We start from the raw sequence: 19,172 nt of genomic DNA, 5'->3' as shown, positions 1-19,172 counted from the left end.
AGGGAACCACTCAGCAGGACTTTGGATTATTACTGTTTAAGATGAGTACGAAAGAGATTTTCTAAAATGATTCCGTGACAGACTTGTCCCTTAGTTTTGTTCAAAAACAACATTAACAGCTCAGCAAGCTTCTGGATAATTCCCTTCCGAATTCTTTTCTTCAATTATTGCTTGAAATTAATTCCAAATTGCCTTTTTTTCTGCGACAGACTTCGTCCCTTAGTTTTGTTTAAAGTATGAGTGCGGGAAAGGAAATGAAAACAGGGAGTAAACTAAGAAGTTAGTCGAAGGAAAGCCGCTTCGACAGAGCGGAAACACGCGGCTAAAGGGATCTCCAACGTTTGTGAAAGATTGAAAGCCTGGATAAAGTAAATTCAAGAATTACATCTTACATTAAACTTCGGGTAGGTCTGTAATGCTCTACATATGCCCCTAATTTCATTAGGAGCAGTCTGAGCGTACCGCTGGCCTCGTTCAGGATGTTGCCCTGGCGAGGAGTAGGCTCTGATAAATAGTGTCACACACACCCACAGCTGGGGGGTAGAAAACCAAGTTAACAAAGTGAAGTTCAGCAACTATCTGATCCATTTCCGGAACTCTCTGTCTTCCAGCCTTCCACAGCCTCCAGACCTCAGAATAGACATCAGTGGCCTGTGCTACTTTCCAGAGGGGGCCTTGATGCGACAAAGGTGGCGACGTTGCCATATGCATTTTCCAAAAAGCCCAGATGAAGGCCCTTTGGTTTTTCGAACAGAGAGAATGCGGCATGTGTTCTCTGAGGCTTGCTGCCTGCCAGGGCCGGGTTCTAATTGTTACACTGCTCTTGCGGAGCTGAGGGAGAAGTCGGCCAAGTGGCTTTGTCATCTCTGAAGAGTGTGGTGCCTCGCTGCTGGCCAACATCAGAGCAGGGAGCGGGGAGGCAGATGTCTGGACATTTGTTGTCAAACTAAGTCAGACGCTCTGCCAAAAGTGACAGCGAGAGAAGAGAGAGGAAAAAAAACATCCCAAACTTTGAGCGCAGGGAGACTTTTGAGTCCCTGCTGCACCTCTGTCCTTGTCCACCTCGGCGACGACACACTGCTCATGTTCTTCATGTCATTTCATTGACAGGCACGGAAAATACATTTACATTTACATTTAGTCATTTAGCAGACGCTCTTATCCAGAGCGACTTACAGTAATCACAGGGACATTCCCCCGAGGCAAGTAGGGTGAAGTGTCTTGCCCAAGGACACAACGTCATTTGGCACAGCCGGGAATCGAACCAGCGACCTTCTGATTACTAGCCCGAATCTTTAACCGCTCAGCCACCTGACTCCCTAAAATAATAAGTTCTAATGTCAAAAAGTATTACTTATACGTTATCTCATTATTTAAGGGTTACTAGATGGCTATTTATATCTATGTCTATATCTATATTATATGTAAAAGTATTATTAAATAAAAACTTTAACGCTGGAAGAGGGCAGTGATTCTAGCTGCTGTTTATTCAGACTAGCCCTAAACTTGCAACGGGGCCTCACTCTCCCCCCCCCCCCCTCCTCTTCCCCTCTCCCCTCCCCTCCTCTCTCCCTCCCCTCCCCCCTCTTCCTGAGCACCAGGGAAGAAGGAATGCCACCACGGATTGCTTCAGCAGATAATGTCAATCACCAACTGTGTGCGGGGGCCCCTCCCCATTGTTTTGCTTTGGCCCCCCCGACACTAAACAAATGGGCCACACAGCGTGCTGTTGGGTCGAGGTGTTAATTACCCCCCATCCATATGAAGAGAGGCTGCAAACAAAGGCCTTGACAGTGCTTACACGCCAGCCCCTCCCAGCCCCCAGCCCCCCTTCCCCACCCCCACCTCCACTAATATCACCTGCTTATGCGAGTCATTGACACCATGGCTTCATCTATGCATGACACACAATCATATGCTTGCGGGTTGAAGACAATCGTAGCTAATAAGGCCCGCCCATGGTTCCGTAGTTTGCATTGAGGCCCTTTGTTTGCCCACATTAGAGGTAATTACACATGCAGTTCTTAAGCAAGCCCCTGGTCCTCTGTGCTAATTAGTGTTTAATGGATGGAGGAATGATAGAGAGCATAGCCCTGGGCATGGCTACAGCAGTTTGTCTTGTGTGGGCTGATAGAGAGATAGAGAGAGGGAGAGGGAGGGAGAGAGAGGGAGAGGGAGAGAGAGAGAGAGAGAGAGAGAGAGAGAGAGAGAGAGAGAGAGAGAGAGAGAGAGAGAGAGAGAGAGAGAGAGAGAGAGAGAGAGAGAGAGAGAGAGAGAGAGAGAGAGAGAAAACATGATGGGAAAATATTTAGGTGCAAACATAATTGATGGAAAAAATAACTCTTTACCATGGATATACAGGCGTACAGTATTTAGGTCCTACCTATAAACACAGTTACTGTTTATGCCTGTTTCTGCATAAACATAAACTGTTCACCTGTTGGGAGCACTGAGAGAACATAACAAGACGATTCGATGCATTGTCTTACTGTAAACTGAGTATAGCGTACGTACAGAGGGCAGACAGGGCTCCCGGACCCTGTAACAGCAGAAGTCTGTACATCTTGAGCAAAACACGACTGTGTTTTTTTTTACCTTTAACAAACTAGGATTCGGTCCGTACAAACACGGAGACACAGAAAACAACATGACACAAACGATCACATGGACGGGCGGCGTGAACGGTTTGCCCCGTCACTCCGTACCCTAACCCCCCCCCCACCACCACCACCCTCCCCACCCCCCTGACCCCACCGAGAGACACCCGCTGGTCTCCCAACAGCTAGCATGCGGCTAACGGCTAGCGCACTGAAAGTGTCCATTAGCGCCCGAGGGAGTGAAGTTAAGTGACTGTGACAAGGCCACTCCCCCTGGCCGTCAGGCTCTCCATTGTGACCCGGCGGGTCGGGAACGCACTCTCTTGTTTCGTGGCCCCCACGGAAAAAAACTGGGTCAGAGGTCAGCCGCCCAGAGTGCGCCGGTTTCCACGGCAACGAGGCCTATTAAGGCCAGGCTCATTGGCCTTTTAACATGCTCTCGTACACAAAAGAACTATTAGCCCAGAGAGGGAGAGAGGAGAGTGAAGAGGGGGGAGACAGCGTGAGGGAGGTCTTAACAACACGTCTGAGAGCTTTTCCCAAGAACTTTGAGAGGTTCCTCCAAGCTCCAATCTGGTCTGTACCAAACACAACATCCAGCCACCCTGAGGTCTGGATCCCAAACTTCCCTGCCATGTTCGTCTCCCATAAAGAATTTGTTTTTAAGTTTTGGACAGACAGCAGCCTGATGTGTACTTAGATATCTGCACAACTAAAACACTCTCCTAACCTCCTGTGCGAAGAAAGCGATGCATGTTCCTCTGTAAACAAAACCAAACAACCCAAACGACTCGGCAAAAGGAATCACAAACTCCAAACGCTTTCCTGTCACATGACTGCCTCGTGCCTATTCTCAACTGTACCAAACGAGTCTCGGGGTATGGTACTTGCCTGCAACGCCAATGTGTTAGAGCAGCACTTAGACATAATAAATATATATTATAGTGACAGACCTAAATACTTGTGGTTTTTTGACGGGATCGAATGCTGCCCAGCTGAGTCTGGTGATTGGCTTTCTTATTTTGTTATCATGTTGCTGAACCTTGTCTAGTCAGGGCTTAACCCCCATAGCTTTCAGTAAAGTGAGACCGCACACTCTACATTTTACAACGTAAGCACTTATTTGTTTCAGGGTTAATTTGAATATTTATGTTTTTTTCTGAGGGGGGATGTGGGGGGGGTGACATGATCTTGAATCATTGCTTCCTGCTGCAAGAGCTTTAGACAGTTAAAGAGGAGGGAGGGAGGGAGGGAGGGAGGAGGGAGGGAGGGAGGGAGGGAGGGAGGGAGGGAGGGAGGGAGGGAGGGAGGGAGGGAGGTGAGGGGAGGGGAGGGAGGGAGGGAGGGAGGGAGGGAGGGAGGGAGGGAGGGTGTGTTCCTTTAAAACGAAGCAGGCCACAGTCTTTAGTTCACTTCAGTCCAGTTTCCCTATCTGTCGGGCCTCACTGCTACGTGAACACAATGAACGAGCAATTGTCTTAACAGCAACACAACAGCGAGTCGAATAAAACGGAATGTAAAATTAGAACCACAAGAAAATAATCACCCATCTGGCGCAGGGTTTACTATTCTCATAAACGTAAAGGAGCAGCAATGCTGTTTAAGTCAATTATGCGCAGTCAGTTATGTGGTTTTCCATACCTGAGGTAGCTTGTTTGTGAGCGTTACAGACTACCCTGTAGATCTGTGTCAGTTGCCTCTGTGGGGGGACCCCAGCTACACTGATCATTTCAAAGACGTTTGTCCTTCTCATTGTTTCCTTCTGGCATTGTTTGTCCAGTTGTGCAGGAACACAACCTTTTATTGTTCAGGGAGAAGCCAAGTCCCAGTTACAGGCGTGAAGCCCTATATAATTAAAACCAGAACATGTGGTGGTTAGCAGGGGCTGGCTGTAGCATTACTGCAGAGCTCGATGTAGAATAGGTGTGTGTGCCTGTGTGTGTGTGGGGTGTGGGTGGATGTGTGTGTGTGTGTGTGTGTGTAGGGGTGTGTGTGTGTGTGAGGGGCGGGGCGGGGAAGGGTGTAAGTTGGTAAGACTAAAACCAAATCAACACAAATGACACTCCACTGAGACCCACACATGTCATTCATAATCAAGCACACACTGACTTCAGACAGCAGGGTTAGCAGAGTAGAGCGTCTGTAGTGCATGGTGCTTGACATGGTTGGGTAGAAAGCAATGAGCAGACAACCAAACATCCTCACAGAACAGACTAAATACTTCCATCTAGTATTCCCTCCTGGACTAAAGTAAAACACATAACAATCCACTTTCTGTGTACAGAAAACGTGGATAAATATTTGTGGTTCGGAGTAGATTTCATCTTAAACAACCGTGAGCCTGCCAACTGCTGCAGAAGTGTTCTGGGGAGAGAGCACACATAACCTGGGTTTATTTGGCCTTTTAAGACCAACTGAGGGAGAGGCAGAAGGCGAAGAAGCACCTTCACGAAAAAGTCAGTTTGAAAACGCAGGGCGAGTGCTGGGGGGAAGGAGAGAGAGGGAGAGAGACAGAGAGAGAGAGAGAGAGAGAGAGAGAGAGAGGGATAGAGAGAGAGAGGGTTAGAGAGAGAGAGGGAGGGAGAGAGAGTTAGAGACAGAGAGAGGGATAGAGAGAGAGGGTTAGAGAGAGAGAGGGGGAGAGAGAGAGAGAGGGAGCAAGAGAGGGAGCAAGAGAGGAAGCGAGGGAGGGAGAGAGAGAGAGAGAGAGAGAGAGAGAGAGAGAGAGAGAGAGAGAGAGAGAGAGAGAGAGAGAGAGAGAGAGAGAGAGAAAAGGCCTAAATTAAACACATTTGTTTCTGCTCTCACATACCACAAGTCTTATGAAAACAGAGGGCTGATTGTGTTCACTTACGGCCCCTCACTCCCCAACACCACCCAGCCCCCTCCACCAACACCACCACCTCTCTGCCCCTGCCCCCACATCCTCCACCCCAGCCCCCTCCACCAACACCACCCCCTCCACCACCACCTCTCTGCCCTGCCCCCACACCCTCCACCCCAGCCCAGGGCACCACCACCTCTCTGCCCCTGCCCCCACACCCTCCACCCCAGCCCCCTCCACCAACACCACCACCTCTCTGCCCCTGCCCCCACATCCTCCACCCCAGCCCCCTCCACCAACACCACCACCTCTCTGCCCCTGCCCCCACATCCTCCACCCCAGCCCCCTCCACCAACACCACCCCCTCCACCAACACCACCCCCTCCACCACCACCTCTCTGCCCTACCCCCACACCCTCCACCCCAGCCCCCTCAACCAACACCACCACCTCCACCACCACCTCTCTGCCCTGCCCCCACACCCTCCATCCCAGCCCAGGGCACCACCACCTCCCCCCACACAGCTGCTTGCAGATGCCTCCTGTGTTTGCTCAGCTAGCAGGCACAAACCTCAGTCTCAGTCCGGCCTCGACTCCACACCCTGAGTCAGAGCCCTGCCTCGACTCCACACCCAGAGTCAGAGCCCTGAGTCATCTCCACACCCAGATTCAGAGCTCTGCCTCATCTCTAAACGCAAGAGTCTAACCTTAAAATCCCTCTCCTCACAATGCTAACTCACTCGACGTATATACTTTCCTGTCGCATACCCTCTCTCTTTTTCTGACTCTGTCTCTCTTTCTCTAACTTGTACACAGATACATAAAACACTCCACATTTGCGCATTGCATTCCTATTTCTCAATATATCAGAAGTTTACCACAAGTCACTGAATCATAACAGCCAACAGACGTCTCTCTGCAGACACTTAAAACAAGCATACAGATTTAATGTGACTGGAGAATCACTTCTTACCAGAAACTAGACAACAGACAGAAAGAGAAAATACCTCTAACTTTAAAGAACAACCTCCCCCAAAAAGAAAGAAATAATAAAATAAACTAAACAGCCCAAATAATATTAAACAGAGCTGAGGTCATCTGATGCACTGAGCGAAAGGCCACCCCTTTCTCCACCCTGTCAGTCGTCAGATTCCAGAAACATCCGTCTTCGGAAGGGCGGCTTGGTGAGCCCAGAGGAGGTCAGGAGGCACTTCTACCTCCTCAAGGTTCAATAAGCCTCACGAGACCCAAACAAGCAGTAAACCCAAGCAGGGGACCTTCACCTTCCTGGGAGCCTCCCTCTGTCAACGCTGGACTTCACGTCAGAGATTGGAGGGATCCTAAGGAACACTAATACTGTCATTGAGGGAGAGTTTATAATAGGCCTGGGGGGAATCCTTTTAGAAATTACAAGTTTACAGTGAAACTACTTATGTTAAATACAATAAAAAATTATTGGAAATAATACATCTGAAGGTTGCATATTGCCTTTCATATCAGGTGGCTGTTTTACCTATCTTTCAATCTGTGAGGGGCGGAGAGATTAGGATTGAGGGCTGCTGCTAATATCAGATTTCCAGAGCAGGAGCTTAGGGCAGGGTCCTACCAATTACATTGAGAGTGTTCAGGAATGCAGAGCCAGACCAGCCCAGACCAGACCAGAAACATCCAGAGACTAGCGCTGAACAGACCAGTCCAAAACAGCCCAGCCCAGCCAAGACTAAACTAGACCCATCCAGACCAGTCCAAACAACACTCATCCAAATCAGCCCCGATCCATCCAGGACCGCTCAGTCGGACATGCAAGCTGGACATGCAAGCTAACAGCCTTCAGGGAGAAACAACGGCAGGAAAATATCTACGTATAACAGAGATTCCTCCCAGAGAACCCCTCGAAACTACCCCAGTTCACAATGAAACTAACTTCTTCTCAATCTTAAGTGCTCGCTCCTGCAAACAATTACGGATGACCCAAGCACTGTACGTTTGTGGGTGTGTGTGCATGAGTGCGTGTGTGTCAGCGAGTACGTGTGTGTGAGTACGAACGTGTGTGTGTGTCAGAGAGAGAGAGAGCCTTCACGAAGGAAAGAGAGAGGGGGGCGGGGGGGCGAGGGGAGCTTGTGCACAATTACAGCAGGGATTTATGGCCTGAGAAACAATTTATAAATCACAGCGCCTGAGCTAATGTGATCCAGACCTCTCTACATGCAGCTGCAATTTTGGTCTGCGTGAAAGAGCATAATAAGCCTGACTGGAGGACATTTTTGGGTGGTGGTAGGGCAGAGAGAGACTGACACCGTGGGTGGGGGGAGGAAGGAGGGAGGGAGGGGTCTTTGGCTAGAAAAGTCTCGAGGTGTGGGACTATGACTGTGAGACACTTTTTGAGACCTGGTGTGAGATTATTCTGAGGTGCGAAACAGGATTTTGATCTTGATATAACGCTTAAATGTTCTCATGTAAAACCTCACAAACAATACGATTTCTTGCACGCAAATAGTAAGTCAGATAGCTGTAGTCCGATGAATACCCTGTTGAAGTGAGGTCAAAGGTGACTAGAGAAAGAGACTTAGCGAAAGTAGGACAACTGGGAAACACAACAGCTTTTCAGCAGAAAGCAGAAACTGACAGCTTCCACTAAGATCTCACAAGCCTCAAGTTCTAAGAAAACGTCATGAAATCCATGAGGAAATATACAACCATGAAAACCCCATCAACTAACAACATTGCAAAGAAAAAACAAACAAAAAGATTTCTTTTTTGTTTCTATTATGAAAGCAGCCACAGTGAAGTGTATTGTTCTGAGTGTGCGTAGCTCTGGGCGGGTGTGAAAAGCAGAGCGGATGCACAGAGGGAAACCCAGGATTAGCTGCCCACTCGGCCAACTGCCCCTGAACCTTGACCCCGCGACCTTTACCCCGGGGGCAAACAAAGCTCTGAGTGACATCTGAAATAGGACGCCCTGTAGGGAGAGAGTGTCTGGACAGGACTCAACTGACCCATTAACTCTGTTGATAAGATTTAGGGCTTTCTCGACCCAGCCACCCCCCCCCCCCCCGCCCCTCCCCTCCACCCCCACCTTCCTCCTCTCTCTTTTGCAACTCCTAAACCGTGCAGGAGCACACACAGCTATATCAACGTAATGAAGCAAGTCGGCTAATTTGAGGTCATGCTCTTGATCTGATTTAATCCCGTTTATTGTCCAACACCTCAGTGTTGTCTGAGGGCAAACAAATGAACAACTTAGCCCAGGAAGGTGAGCACCAACCTGAGACAGATAGACAGATATATATATATATATATATAAAAAAATACTGACAAACAACAAGAATGAGGTAGAATATTCATCTGTTGGTTTGGTCCCTGATGCATATTCAAAGAAGGGGGTCAGATGGCTGAGCGATTAGGGAGTTGGGCTATTAATCAGAAGGTTGTTGGTTCGATTCCCGGCTGTGCCAAACAACGTTGTGTCCTTGGGCAAGGCACTTCACCCTACTTGCCTCGGGGGGAATGTCCCTGTACTTACTGTAAGTCGCTCTGGTTAAGAGCGTCTGCTAAATTACTAAATGTAAATGTAGAGACTCGCCAAAAGTCGCTGATAGCGGATGACGTCAACATACTACGATCATTAGCATATTGTCAACATGCTACAATCATTAGCATATCGTCAACATGCTACAATCATTAGCATATCGTCAACGTGCTACGATCATTAGCATATCGTCAACGTGCTACGATAATCAGCATATCGTCAACGTGCTACGATCATTAGCATATCGTCAAAATGCTACGATCGTTACCATATCGTCAACAAAACCAGTGGGGAAGGCTGACGGCCAGTGTGGGCTGGATGAAGTGAATGCGAGTACTGGTCCGCACAGACCGCTTCGAGCCACTGTAGTATTTAAATCAGGCAAGGAGGGAGAAAGCCTGGGCGAAGCATTCTGTAGCTCAGCTGTGAAGCTCTAAGCCGTTGCCCTGGGTTCTTTGTCCTGCCTTTCAGGGGCAGTCTGAGGTAGTCAAAGACCCTATTCATGACCAGCGATCCCCCTGCCAACACACCCATACAGCCCAAGTCAAGTCAGCCGGGAGCTATAGACCCTTCCCATTTCACACGAGAATCAGACCTGCCCCTAAAGCCTGCTTCAGGGGTTTCCAATAGCTAGCTCTTCCAGCCCATGTTCAAGTCAAACAAAAGACCTCCTTGGCCTACTCCATGTCATATAGGCTTGATTAGATCTTTTTATTCTAATGTAGCAAGTCTGAAACTGCAGCAAATAAGTCTTTCACGTTAGCCGGGGGATTTTGTCCACGACCATGTAAATTGGGGGAGGGATTATTTTGGGGAAAGTTGTGGACCAAGCAACCGAACACAAGGACCTTGAGAGTCTTGAAGAAAAAACATTCGCTGAATACTGTACATCCGAAAACAGGCGTTGTGAATAATCACGCCGGTCGTGACCGGGACTTGACAGAGGCAGTTCTCAAAGCGGTTCTGGTTTACCTGTCGACGTTGTAGGATTACAATCTGCAAAATTACAACCATTTTACTTCAGATAAATAAGGCCACCTCAAAGAACCATATAACCAAATCTCCAAAAACTAAATCACTGAATAATTCAAGCCGGACAGTGAGGGGAATCCCACCACCATTCAGAGTCCAAAAGCATTGCCGGAAAAACTCAAAAAGGGCCTTTATTGTCAGCATGAATCAATAACGTGACATAATACTCTGAACAGAGACCAAACAGGCCAGGGTTCTTGGACGAGCGCTGGCATACACCATCAACAGAAGCAGACACTGTAAACATCTCCTCTTTACTGAGGTTATCCACAAGTCCTGCTGGAGATAAAGGAGCCACACATTTCAGATGACTTGTGTCTACTGTGGCTTTAATAACATTTAACGCTGTGCGGAACATTGTGACTCCTTAACGAGAACAATTGGTTTATTGGGGTTATGTGGAGGTAGCTAAGACCACGGTGAGGCAATGAGGAACAGAATGTTAGAACAACATCCATGTTGAAAAGCTAAGCTTTGGCCAAACAACATCTTCGAAACAAATTATAGCTCTGCGCTGAAAGCACTCAGTTTCTCTACATCAGTACTATTATTCTACAAATGACTTCAAATCAGCAACATTGTTAACTCCCTCGGTTCAACAAATTGATAGTTTCTTTCAAAAACACTCCTCTTACTATGGCACTATGATCTAAACTCCTGGTATATGGAACTTTTGGTATATGCAGCGGCTGCATTCGACCACAATCAAACCGTGCTGAGAATGTCTTCCCATGTCAAAATGGAGCCCTCTTAAACATCCCAAAATTCAGCACCACAAATGATCTACTGTAAAGTCTGCAAAGTCTGGCAAGGTAGTGTATATTTATCTTTACGGGGAACGAATGTTCATCGTTAATCATGTGTCATGTGATACGAAGACACAGTACGAGTGTCTTATAGCTGTGTGTGAGCGAGAGTGTGCCTGTGAGTGAGTGAGCGAGGGTGTGTGTGCGTGCATGTGTGTGTGAGCTAGTGTGTGTGCGTGCATGTCTGGGGACCCTCCACATCTTCACTGAGGTATCCCGGCCTGTGAGCGTGGAGCGCGTGCAGGTGCAACGTGCTGGCGCTACATCCGGTCTCCAGGGGCCTCGAGTCGGCCCGGCCACGGCCCGGCGGATGGATCCGGCCTGATTTACTATTTCAACAAGAAGAACAGCTGCTCTGCTGACTGTCAGCTAGCTGCACCCTTGGAAAGATACCCGTCCTCTTCTTAATTTAGTCCAGGTCGGAGCGCCCGTCATCTGCAGCTACAGTTTGACGACGGTGTTAGACAGGACTGGGACATGTCTACTGTCCTTAAAGGTTAGCCAGGAAGCCTTGAGAAAGCAATTTTTCATAGCCTTTAAATTAACTGAGGCAAACCCAGATAGTCATCGTGGTACCAAGGAACGCAGATGGATCGGATAGCCTCCTCCTGCAGCCTTCTGATTGGCCAGTGAGGGAACAGCAAGGCATTCTGGTCGGCTGCAGAGTAGCGGGGCCGTCTGAGTGAGAGGAGCCCTCAGATAAGAGAGAGCCTCAAGGTCTGGAAGCTGGCCGACCCCGGGATAACGACAGGAGGAACAGTGGAGCCCGTATCGCCTCTCGTTTACACTCCCACCAACTCATCTCATCAACAATCTCTCCTCTCCCCTGCTCTCTGGCTCTCATGCTGCCTGCTCTGCTTCAACTGAAAACAGCTGTTTTGAATACCAGATGGATGAAACCTTATGTCGATGGGGGGGGGGGGGGCCTCAAGCCTTACAATCAGGTTTTATTAGCGTGGAGTGAGGACTTTAGTGTACGCATTAGGGGAGCTAACATTTCACCCTCAGCGAGGATGCGCTATGTGAGGACCAGATTTTTACCGTGCGTTACAGGACCCTGGGAAGGCCTAAGCCTGCCGCATCCCCACCCAACCGCCCCCCCCCCCACCATCCCTCGCTACCCCTCCACACCCATCAATCAGCAGTCAGGCCCATCACCAAAGTAGAAGGGGGTTACTACCGAGAACCCCCCTGATAAAATCAGGGGGCCAAACTCCCCTCATCAGGGGCTTGAGCCTAATAGGGGGCCACAACAGGGGCCTTGGACTTAATTCTACAGAACATGCACTTTCCAACCAGCTGCTATTCCCATGATATATGATCCAGCCAACCCCCCCCCCCCCCGTCTCCATAAACCTCCACATATTTTTCTGCAAAAAAAACAAAAACAAAAAAAAAGACATTCTGGGGTGATAATTATCAGCTGTATGGCCTTGCTCTGAGCTGGGCTGTTCAGCAGGAGATTCCGACTGCTGGTGTCAGGCCTCAGCCCTTACCTCCGCTGGGCTTGACGCCTTTGTCTCCGGGACTCACACTGCATAGCTGCTGCCTTAGCTCATCCAACGCTCGGAGCGCCATGACGACCCATCCCCAAGACGAGAAAACAAACGCACATCTGCTGACGACGGTTTCCAAACGCTACTGAGCAACAAGACCAGAGCGGTCTCCTGCCGCCAACTGGTTTTGGTGGCTTCGCATGAGCATGTTCACGAGTCTGTTTCAGCATCGACACGTTTACGAAAGTAGCTCATCTGTAGGTATATCCAGTGTGAGGTAATGAACTGCATTACTGCTTTCTACTGTCAGGCTCAAACTAGATAAAGCTTGAGTATTTCACAACGGTGGTTCGAAAGGCTTTCATGTTTAACGTTCAACCAAAAGTCGTCCGTCAGTTGACTTTCTAAAGGAAATGTACTGTGCCGGATCTGGAACTCTCTGCACTAGTTCTGGCCAAACCTAACGAATGTTGAAAAACACATATCTCGGATAAATACATTGATAAAAACACTTTTGCACACATATTCATCTTGGCACTTCAAAGGGATTCATTGATGTCACAGAACGCAGGGAGTGTGGGGCAGGAGAGGGGAGGGTTCGGTTATCCTTTCCTCAAAGGGCGCCGAGATTCTCCTGATGGGCTCTGCTCTTGAGAAGCCAGAGATGGCTATAAACAGAATTTCTAATGGCAGGAGGGAGGGAGGGAGGGTAGGTGGTGAGCTAGCAGGCGAGGGGTGGCGGGAGGTTTTGACGCCAGCTCCTGCTTCCCACAGAGACCCAACAGGGAGGAATAGAGTCCAGGACTGGCAGCGTTTCACACACTTCTGCACCAGCGCTGTTATGAACTCAGTAGCAGCATCGTTGAAACTGAGTGTAACATGCAAATGCCAATATTCACCCTTCGCCTGAGAGAAAGATAGTTGGGCCGAGATTTTGCCCCCAAAAAATCTGAAACACAAGACTTCCATTGCTGTGAATGCGAATCAATACAGAAATTAACACACAAATCAATACTAATATGAATACCCAGATCTGGTTGGCATCATTAGTATGATTCAATATTGTTGAATATACTCCTATGCCAGTCTAGAAATCCACTATTATGAATTCATAATTTTAGAGTTGAGATGTAAGCAGGCACCATTCTTCATGGTGAATACAAGCTTTTTCCCAAAATACTGCCACTTAATTGATGTAGATTTGTTTGGCTTTGAAGAAAAAAACCTTTCCAAAACATAAATCTAGTCAAAAATGTTAGCTCTGTTTACACAGTGCTTGGTGAAAAAATATTTGCAAGCTAACGTTCAGATTACTTTCAGCAGTGGCCCACAACGCTGAGGCAGTCCTATACACTGTTACTACTGTAGCACAGCACACACACACAAACACACACATACTCTCCCACACACATACTCCTACACATTCACCTATACATACTACATATTTACACACACACACACACAAACACTGCAAGGTGAGTAGAAAAGGCAAGTGAGCAGCATGATGAAAAGTCAACTCCACATCAGCACTGTTTGCTTATGCAAGGAGAGGTCCTTTTTATTTCACAGGACAATGTCACTATTTACTTTTCTTTGTCTACACATTTTACCACCAAAACCACCAGACAAACTGGAAACAAAACGCCATAGCCCCGAGATTTTTTAAACCAACGTGTGACGAGACAAAAGATGTGAATTCACAACAAAAAGTTATGACAGACTGATTGACTACTTTACAAGGGCTATCTAATGTCCTACTATGCGCTTGATGAATGTTTATTTGACTGACTAAGCCCTCTCACTCACCTGACATCTCTCACACGCATGAGGTATTTCACTCTGGGCTGTCCTGTGTTGTACTGAGTGAGTAATGCACTGCGGTACAATAGACGCTGTTCTCTGTCTAAGAGATGATGTTGTATCTCAGTTGTGTCAGGGAGTCTGTTGGCTGAGCGGTGAGGGAGTCGGGCTAGTAATCCGAAGGTTGCCAGTTCGATTCCCGGTCATGCCAACTGATGTTGTGTCCTTGGGCAAGGCACTTCACCCTACTTGCCTCGGGGGAATGTCCCTGTACTTACTGTAAGTCGCTCTGGATAAGAGCGTCTGCTAAATGTCTAAATGTATCTCAAACAACAAAACCTCATTAAGAACAGTCTCTATTACATTTGTGGAATCAAAAGGACCCAAACAATGACTTGAATGTGTAATAGGACAGGCAAACATAACATGACATTTTACAATCCAGCAACTACAGCTTTTAAGACACTGGCAAAGAGGGAAGTGACAAAATATGGATCTGACAATCTGCGAAACCTGTAATCATGCATATTTCCTTCAGCGGGCCTGCCCGGTCAGAATATCTCACGTCTATGGACACAAGGCCTTAGAACATCAGCGTACTGACGTTCCAGCCAGAAGAGACCGTCTCCTTCACCCATGACAGCAGTCTGGAGAAACACAGACTCCAGCCTTCCTCTTCCAACTCTCCGTGGATTACAGTGGAATTTCGACACAGAGCAGGCTTTAAATCAGTTACGGCTTTGGTCCCCTGGGGCCTGCGCTGCCTCCAGTCCCTCACATTGCACATCCCATGGTTGCCACAAACAGGCTTGTCTAGCTCAGCATGTAATGCAGATATCACAGTTTAACGTGCAGAGATATTACATTCGACATGCAGAACGCAGAAAAATAAAACAGTATACAAAATGCGGATGAGGTTTTAATCATTGTGTTGTTAGGAGACCGGAAGGGGGAAGATGTCCACAAACACATCTTGAGACGAGAAGACTTGTCTGACTAGCTCAGCTCTCCTCAGGCGCATTAAACACATTGTGTTTCTCATAATCCATCCCTACTCCATCTAGAGACGGATGCAAAGCAATGCAACAACAACAAAAACAGGACAACATTTCCATTACCCCATAAAAAGCTAGATAAAATGTGCCCTTTTGAGAGCACAACTGCAAAATATTTACTTCACAAACCATAAACCCAACTCTCCTCTTTGGAGTTAAAAAATATCCAACTTCAGGCAAATTAGCCATTCTGTTTGAGAGCTCTAACCCTGACTCTTATCCGTCAAATCCTGAGGAGAGACTTTTCTCTCGACTCACATGCATATATATGCACACATTCATCTAGCGCAACTTAATCAACCTCAACAGCTCTTATCCTCTATGGAGAAACATATGGATGTCAAAGCCTGGGGTAGCAGCACAACAGTCTAGCACTCTCCATTAAGTCAACCAATCAAGGTGCCTGGTAATATGAAGAGCAAATGCTCAGTGCAAACATCGCTGCTGACCTCATTAGCTAAGCTAACTTGTTGACCCAATGTTTATGCGGACCAATGGCAAATACTCTCAGTCACAACAGCTGAATCTTACTCTGTCTAAATGAGCAAACTGACTTTAAAAACTGTTAGTCTATGAGGGGGGGGGGGGGGGGGGGGGGGGGGCAGATTGAGCTCAACATCCAATTATTCAAATTCGAAGCATTTAGTTTAGAGCAATCATGAGAATGTTTTCTTCAGTTTTGATAAGGGCTTCTGCAGTAAACATGCCATCAAAGCTTAATGTGGTTTGCGCAGTTAATCTCTACTGTATGCCAGCCAGCTGGTCATTGTCTCAGTGTTTTACCACACGTGATGCTGATTGACAGAGTAGGTTAAATCCATCTCATCAACCTCATTTTATATTCCTCATAAAATGTGGCAGCTTAAAGGTTAAATTCGGAATTTGTATCATTGTTATTTTTTTAAGCTGCAAAATCTGGATGGAAACCTGACACGATAACAAGCTTTTTCTTTCAGGGGTTGTTTGTTTTCCTGAACAGAACCCTAACCATAAGGAAGTGAGGTTCCTGGTTCCAGACGGTTTTGTAAGAGACACAAGAGAAACATCCAGAAGTACACATGGAGGTTATTGCTGCGTTGTCGCTCCACTCCCACAATGCAACTAAATAAGATGGATATTTAATCAAGACTCTGATAAATGTTCAGTTCAAAGTTGAAGCTTTCTGTGTAAACAATGATTAGGTAAATATGCAAACTTGGTTTGAAAAAAAAAATTGTTCATCTGAAAACCGACAAACATTATTTCTAATAATCATGCCTTACTGTTTAAAATAGTCCACGTGTATAAATAAATATTCTTTAACCATTTCCTTCGACCCCATACATCCAAAGTGATGTATGAGACCAAAAACAACACATGGACCAGGGGGGCGACAGCAATTTGGTTCAACCCGAATGTCTCCAACCGACCCCAAGTGAGAAACCATTAACAAGCTTAAATAACTAATGTCTGAGACCAAGTATGTTTCCTAAATCCAACTAATGTATGCATATTGTTATCTCTACAAAAACCTCATGGCTTTGGGGACAAAGGGGGGGATCTCTGTAGGGGTATGCAGTATCTAGAGTAAGGAGACTAGCCATTTAGTTAATGAGCACCATTGGAGACCTCCAATGAAGTCATCAAGAGCCTGCTCTGAATAACAATGGTCAACTAACGCCTCTCTAATTGAATAGAAGGTAAAGAGTGGCAGAGGAGTCTCTGTTTGGGACAGAGAAAAGCTGACAGAAAAGAGGAAGGGGGTTGTGGGGGAGGCGGGGGGGGAATGCTTTTCAGTCAAATGTTCGACTGCTTCCCCCCCCCCCACCATCACCACCACCAAAAAATGAAGCTTTTTGGGGGGGTGAAAATGCTCTCAACAACAATGAAGCTGTGTCCATTAGGCGTTTGGATCAACCGAACGGTTCTTTAGTGGCAGTTGTTGGCATGGGAAAGATCATTCCTGATCTTGAATGTGGTTAAAATTAATATGAAATTAATGTGCACTATGAGCGTACACATGTAGTAAACTACAGTTTAAATGGACCAGGCCTCAAACCTTAACAGTAAACACTATACTGAAACAGCATCCTTAAGACTTAGTACTCATATGAACATGTCATTGACAGTTCATTGCTTGTTATTAACCTACATAGCTAATTAGGAAAATAAACCAAGAGTAAATTACACAAAATGTTTAAAAATATAACTTACAAATCCTGAATTTATGATCAGAATTATATGCTAATACTGCACAGTGAAGATATCTTCACAGATTAAGACAATGTTACTATACATTCAACCTACACAATTGCCACAAAAAAATCTAGCAATAAATTGTCTTCAATTACACTTAAACAAATAGTGATAATCATACAAAACCAAAGCCACTTCTGACTGATCAACTCTTCTATTGCCTACAAAATTATATAGCCTACAAAGGTATCGAGTTTAGTAAGTGTTATGGTTAAATAGTTTTTGAAGACTGACATAAGAAAAGTCCCTAAAGAACAAAGAAGTGGTTACTCCTTGAGAGGCCACTCGGAGGGAATATGGCGGTGTACTTGTGCAGAACTAACTTTTACGCATGCCATCGGAGTATGGCAGTGGACCTGCCCGCATCGTAACGCAGTTGTTACATTGTGGCCTCGGTTTGTGGCGGACACTCACCGTTCTCGCACTCGGTGACAGGGAGCCATTGGAAATGTAGTGGTTGGTAAGATCAGGGATCATTAGAAATGGGTAGCCAGGATAATGAGGGCTTTTGAAAAAGCCACCATCTTGCTGTCTTCTTAGTGCTATGGGGACAAGAGCATGACAATTACATTTACAGTTTGAAAGCAGTATTTTCAATGCAACTGAAACCAAGCTTCCAATCCAGTCTGTTGTGCACGTGATAAAAGTTTTTACCTTCGCTGAAGTAATCTCTGGTTTTCTCGTAACTTTCTAAATCTGGTCTTGGTAGTGGACGCCTCTCTGCTTGCTAGAATAATAAACAAAATTAAAAAAATATGAAAAACCTGAATTATGTTATGAAACTGTTTGATTAGGACGCATAAACAGTTTACGCTCAATGTATGTTTTTTTCCCAGTGCAACAAATGTTACCTCCGAGTCTGAAGAGCTGCTGTTGTTTTCCGATTCGTTCACTAAAGAAGATTTAACATCATCCAAATCCCGTTCTGCGGATACATTTTCGGAAATTTTCTCCTCTTGCTCGCCCTCGTCTTTGAAAGGTATCATTTCATCATTTGCCCCCAGATCATCCCCCCCGCCTCCATTGAGCTGTGGCATGTTTGCTAATGCAACTGTCCCCAACTATGAAGCTAAAAGAATAATATGTGATCACTCGTACAGTCCGTTCTCTAAGGAAGAAACGTTGTCCTTAGCCTACTCCAGTTCACAGACTGAAATAAACTGAACAACGGCCGTATACAAACAATGCCACGTTTTCAAATCTCCATTTTGATACAATGAATTATATCCCACTTTTCCATGATGATAATTTCTCCAATAATCCACAAATTAAAAAATGAATCAAATAAGGCGCCGACAGCTGGATAAGGAGACTTCACAAAGTTTCTTCTCCACTCTTCACAGTGAGTTACTTGTAGCCCTGTCTCTCCGTATGGTGCTGAAGAATGCAAGTCCACCAGTCCTCCTGGGAAGCTAAAAAGCAATTGAAAACTGAACGATTGAATTTCAATGGTGACGTCCAATTTCACTTAACATTATCCATAAGTAAACAGCTATACTTCTTCGGAAAAAAAGATGGTTGTATCTATTTGTTTTACGCACGAGTCGAAGCAAGATAAAGTTCGTTCGTATTTTCGACAAATACTATTTGCTTACTTTTCAAAGTTTACATTGCGATTGTATCTCTTGGTTTCTCAGCTGTCAAAGTATACCCGCCACAAAACAACAGTATTTTCTGGTTGATCAAAATGTGCTCGCTCCTTCCACATTAGCTGACGGTGAATGCGCTCCAAAACTACTTGGCTGTTGAAGTGGAAGAAAAGCGCAGCTTATTCAGAGAGCAGAGGAGGAGTTAGTTTG

At 46.3% G+C, this 19,172-nt stretch overlaps 1 protein-coding gene across 2 annotated transcripts in view; it reads right to left on the bottom strand.

Annotated features, from left to right (window-relative positions):
• The window catches only part of tcf7l1b (transcription factor 7 like 1b), a 34,120-nt gene extending 15,710 nt beyond the window's left edge, over positions 1 to 18,410 (bottom strand). For both annotated transcript variants that reach the window (XM_067227641.1, XM_067227642.1), the window contains exons 1-3: positions 18,225 to 18,410; positions 18,028 to 18,100; positions 17,788 to 17,915 (exon numbers count right to left, since the gene is read on the bottom strand). In XM_067227641.1, coding sequence (XP_067083742.1) covers positions 17,788 to 17,915; positions 18,028 to 18,100; positions 18,225 to 18,410 — 387 coding nt within the window. The remainder of the gene's footprint in view (positions 1 to 17,787; positions 17,916 to 18,027; positions 18,101 to 18,224) is intronic.
• Positions 18,411 to 19,172: the final 762 nt, after the last annotated feature.

Source organism: Osmerus mordax, chromosome 24 (genome assembly GCF_038355195.1).
Source record: "Osmerus mordax isolate fOsmMor3 chromosome 24, fOsmMor3.pri, whole genome shotgun sequence".
NCBI classification, from domain to species: domain Eukaryota; kingdom Metazoa; phylum Chordata; class Actinopteri; order Osmeriformes; family Osmeridae; genus Osmerus; species Osmerus mordax.
Note: the sequence above shows the minus strand (reverse complement) of the source record. Positions and strands in the feature narration are given on the sequence as shown.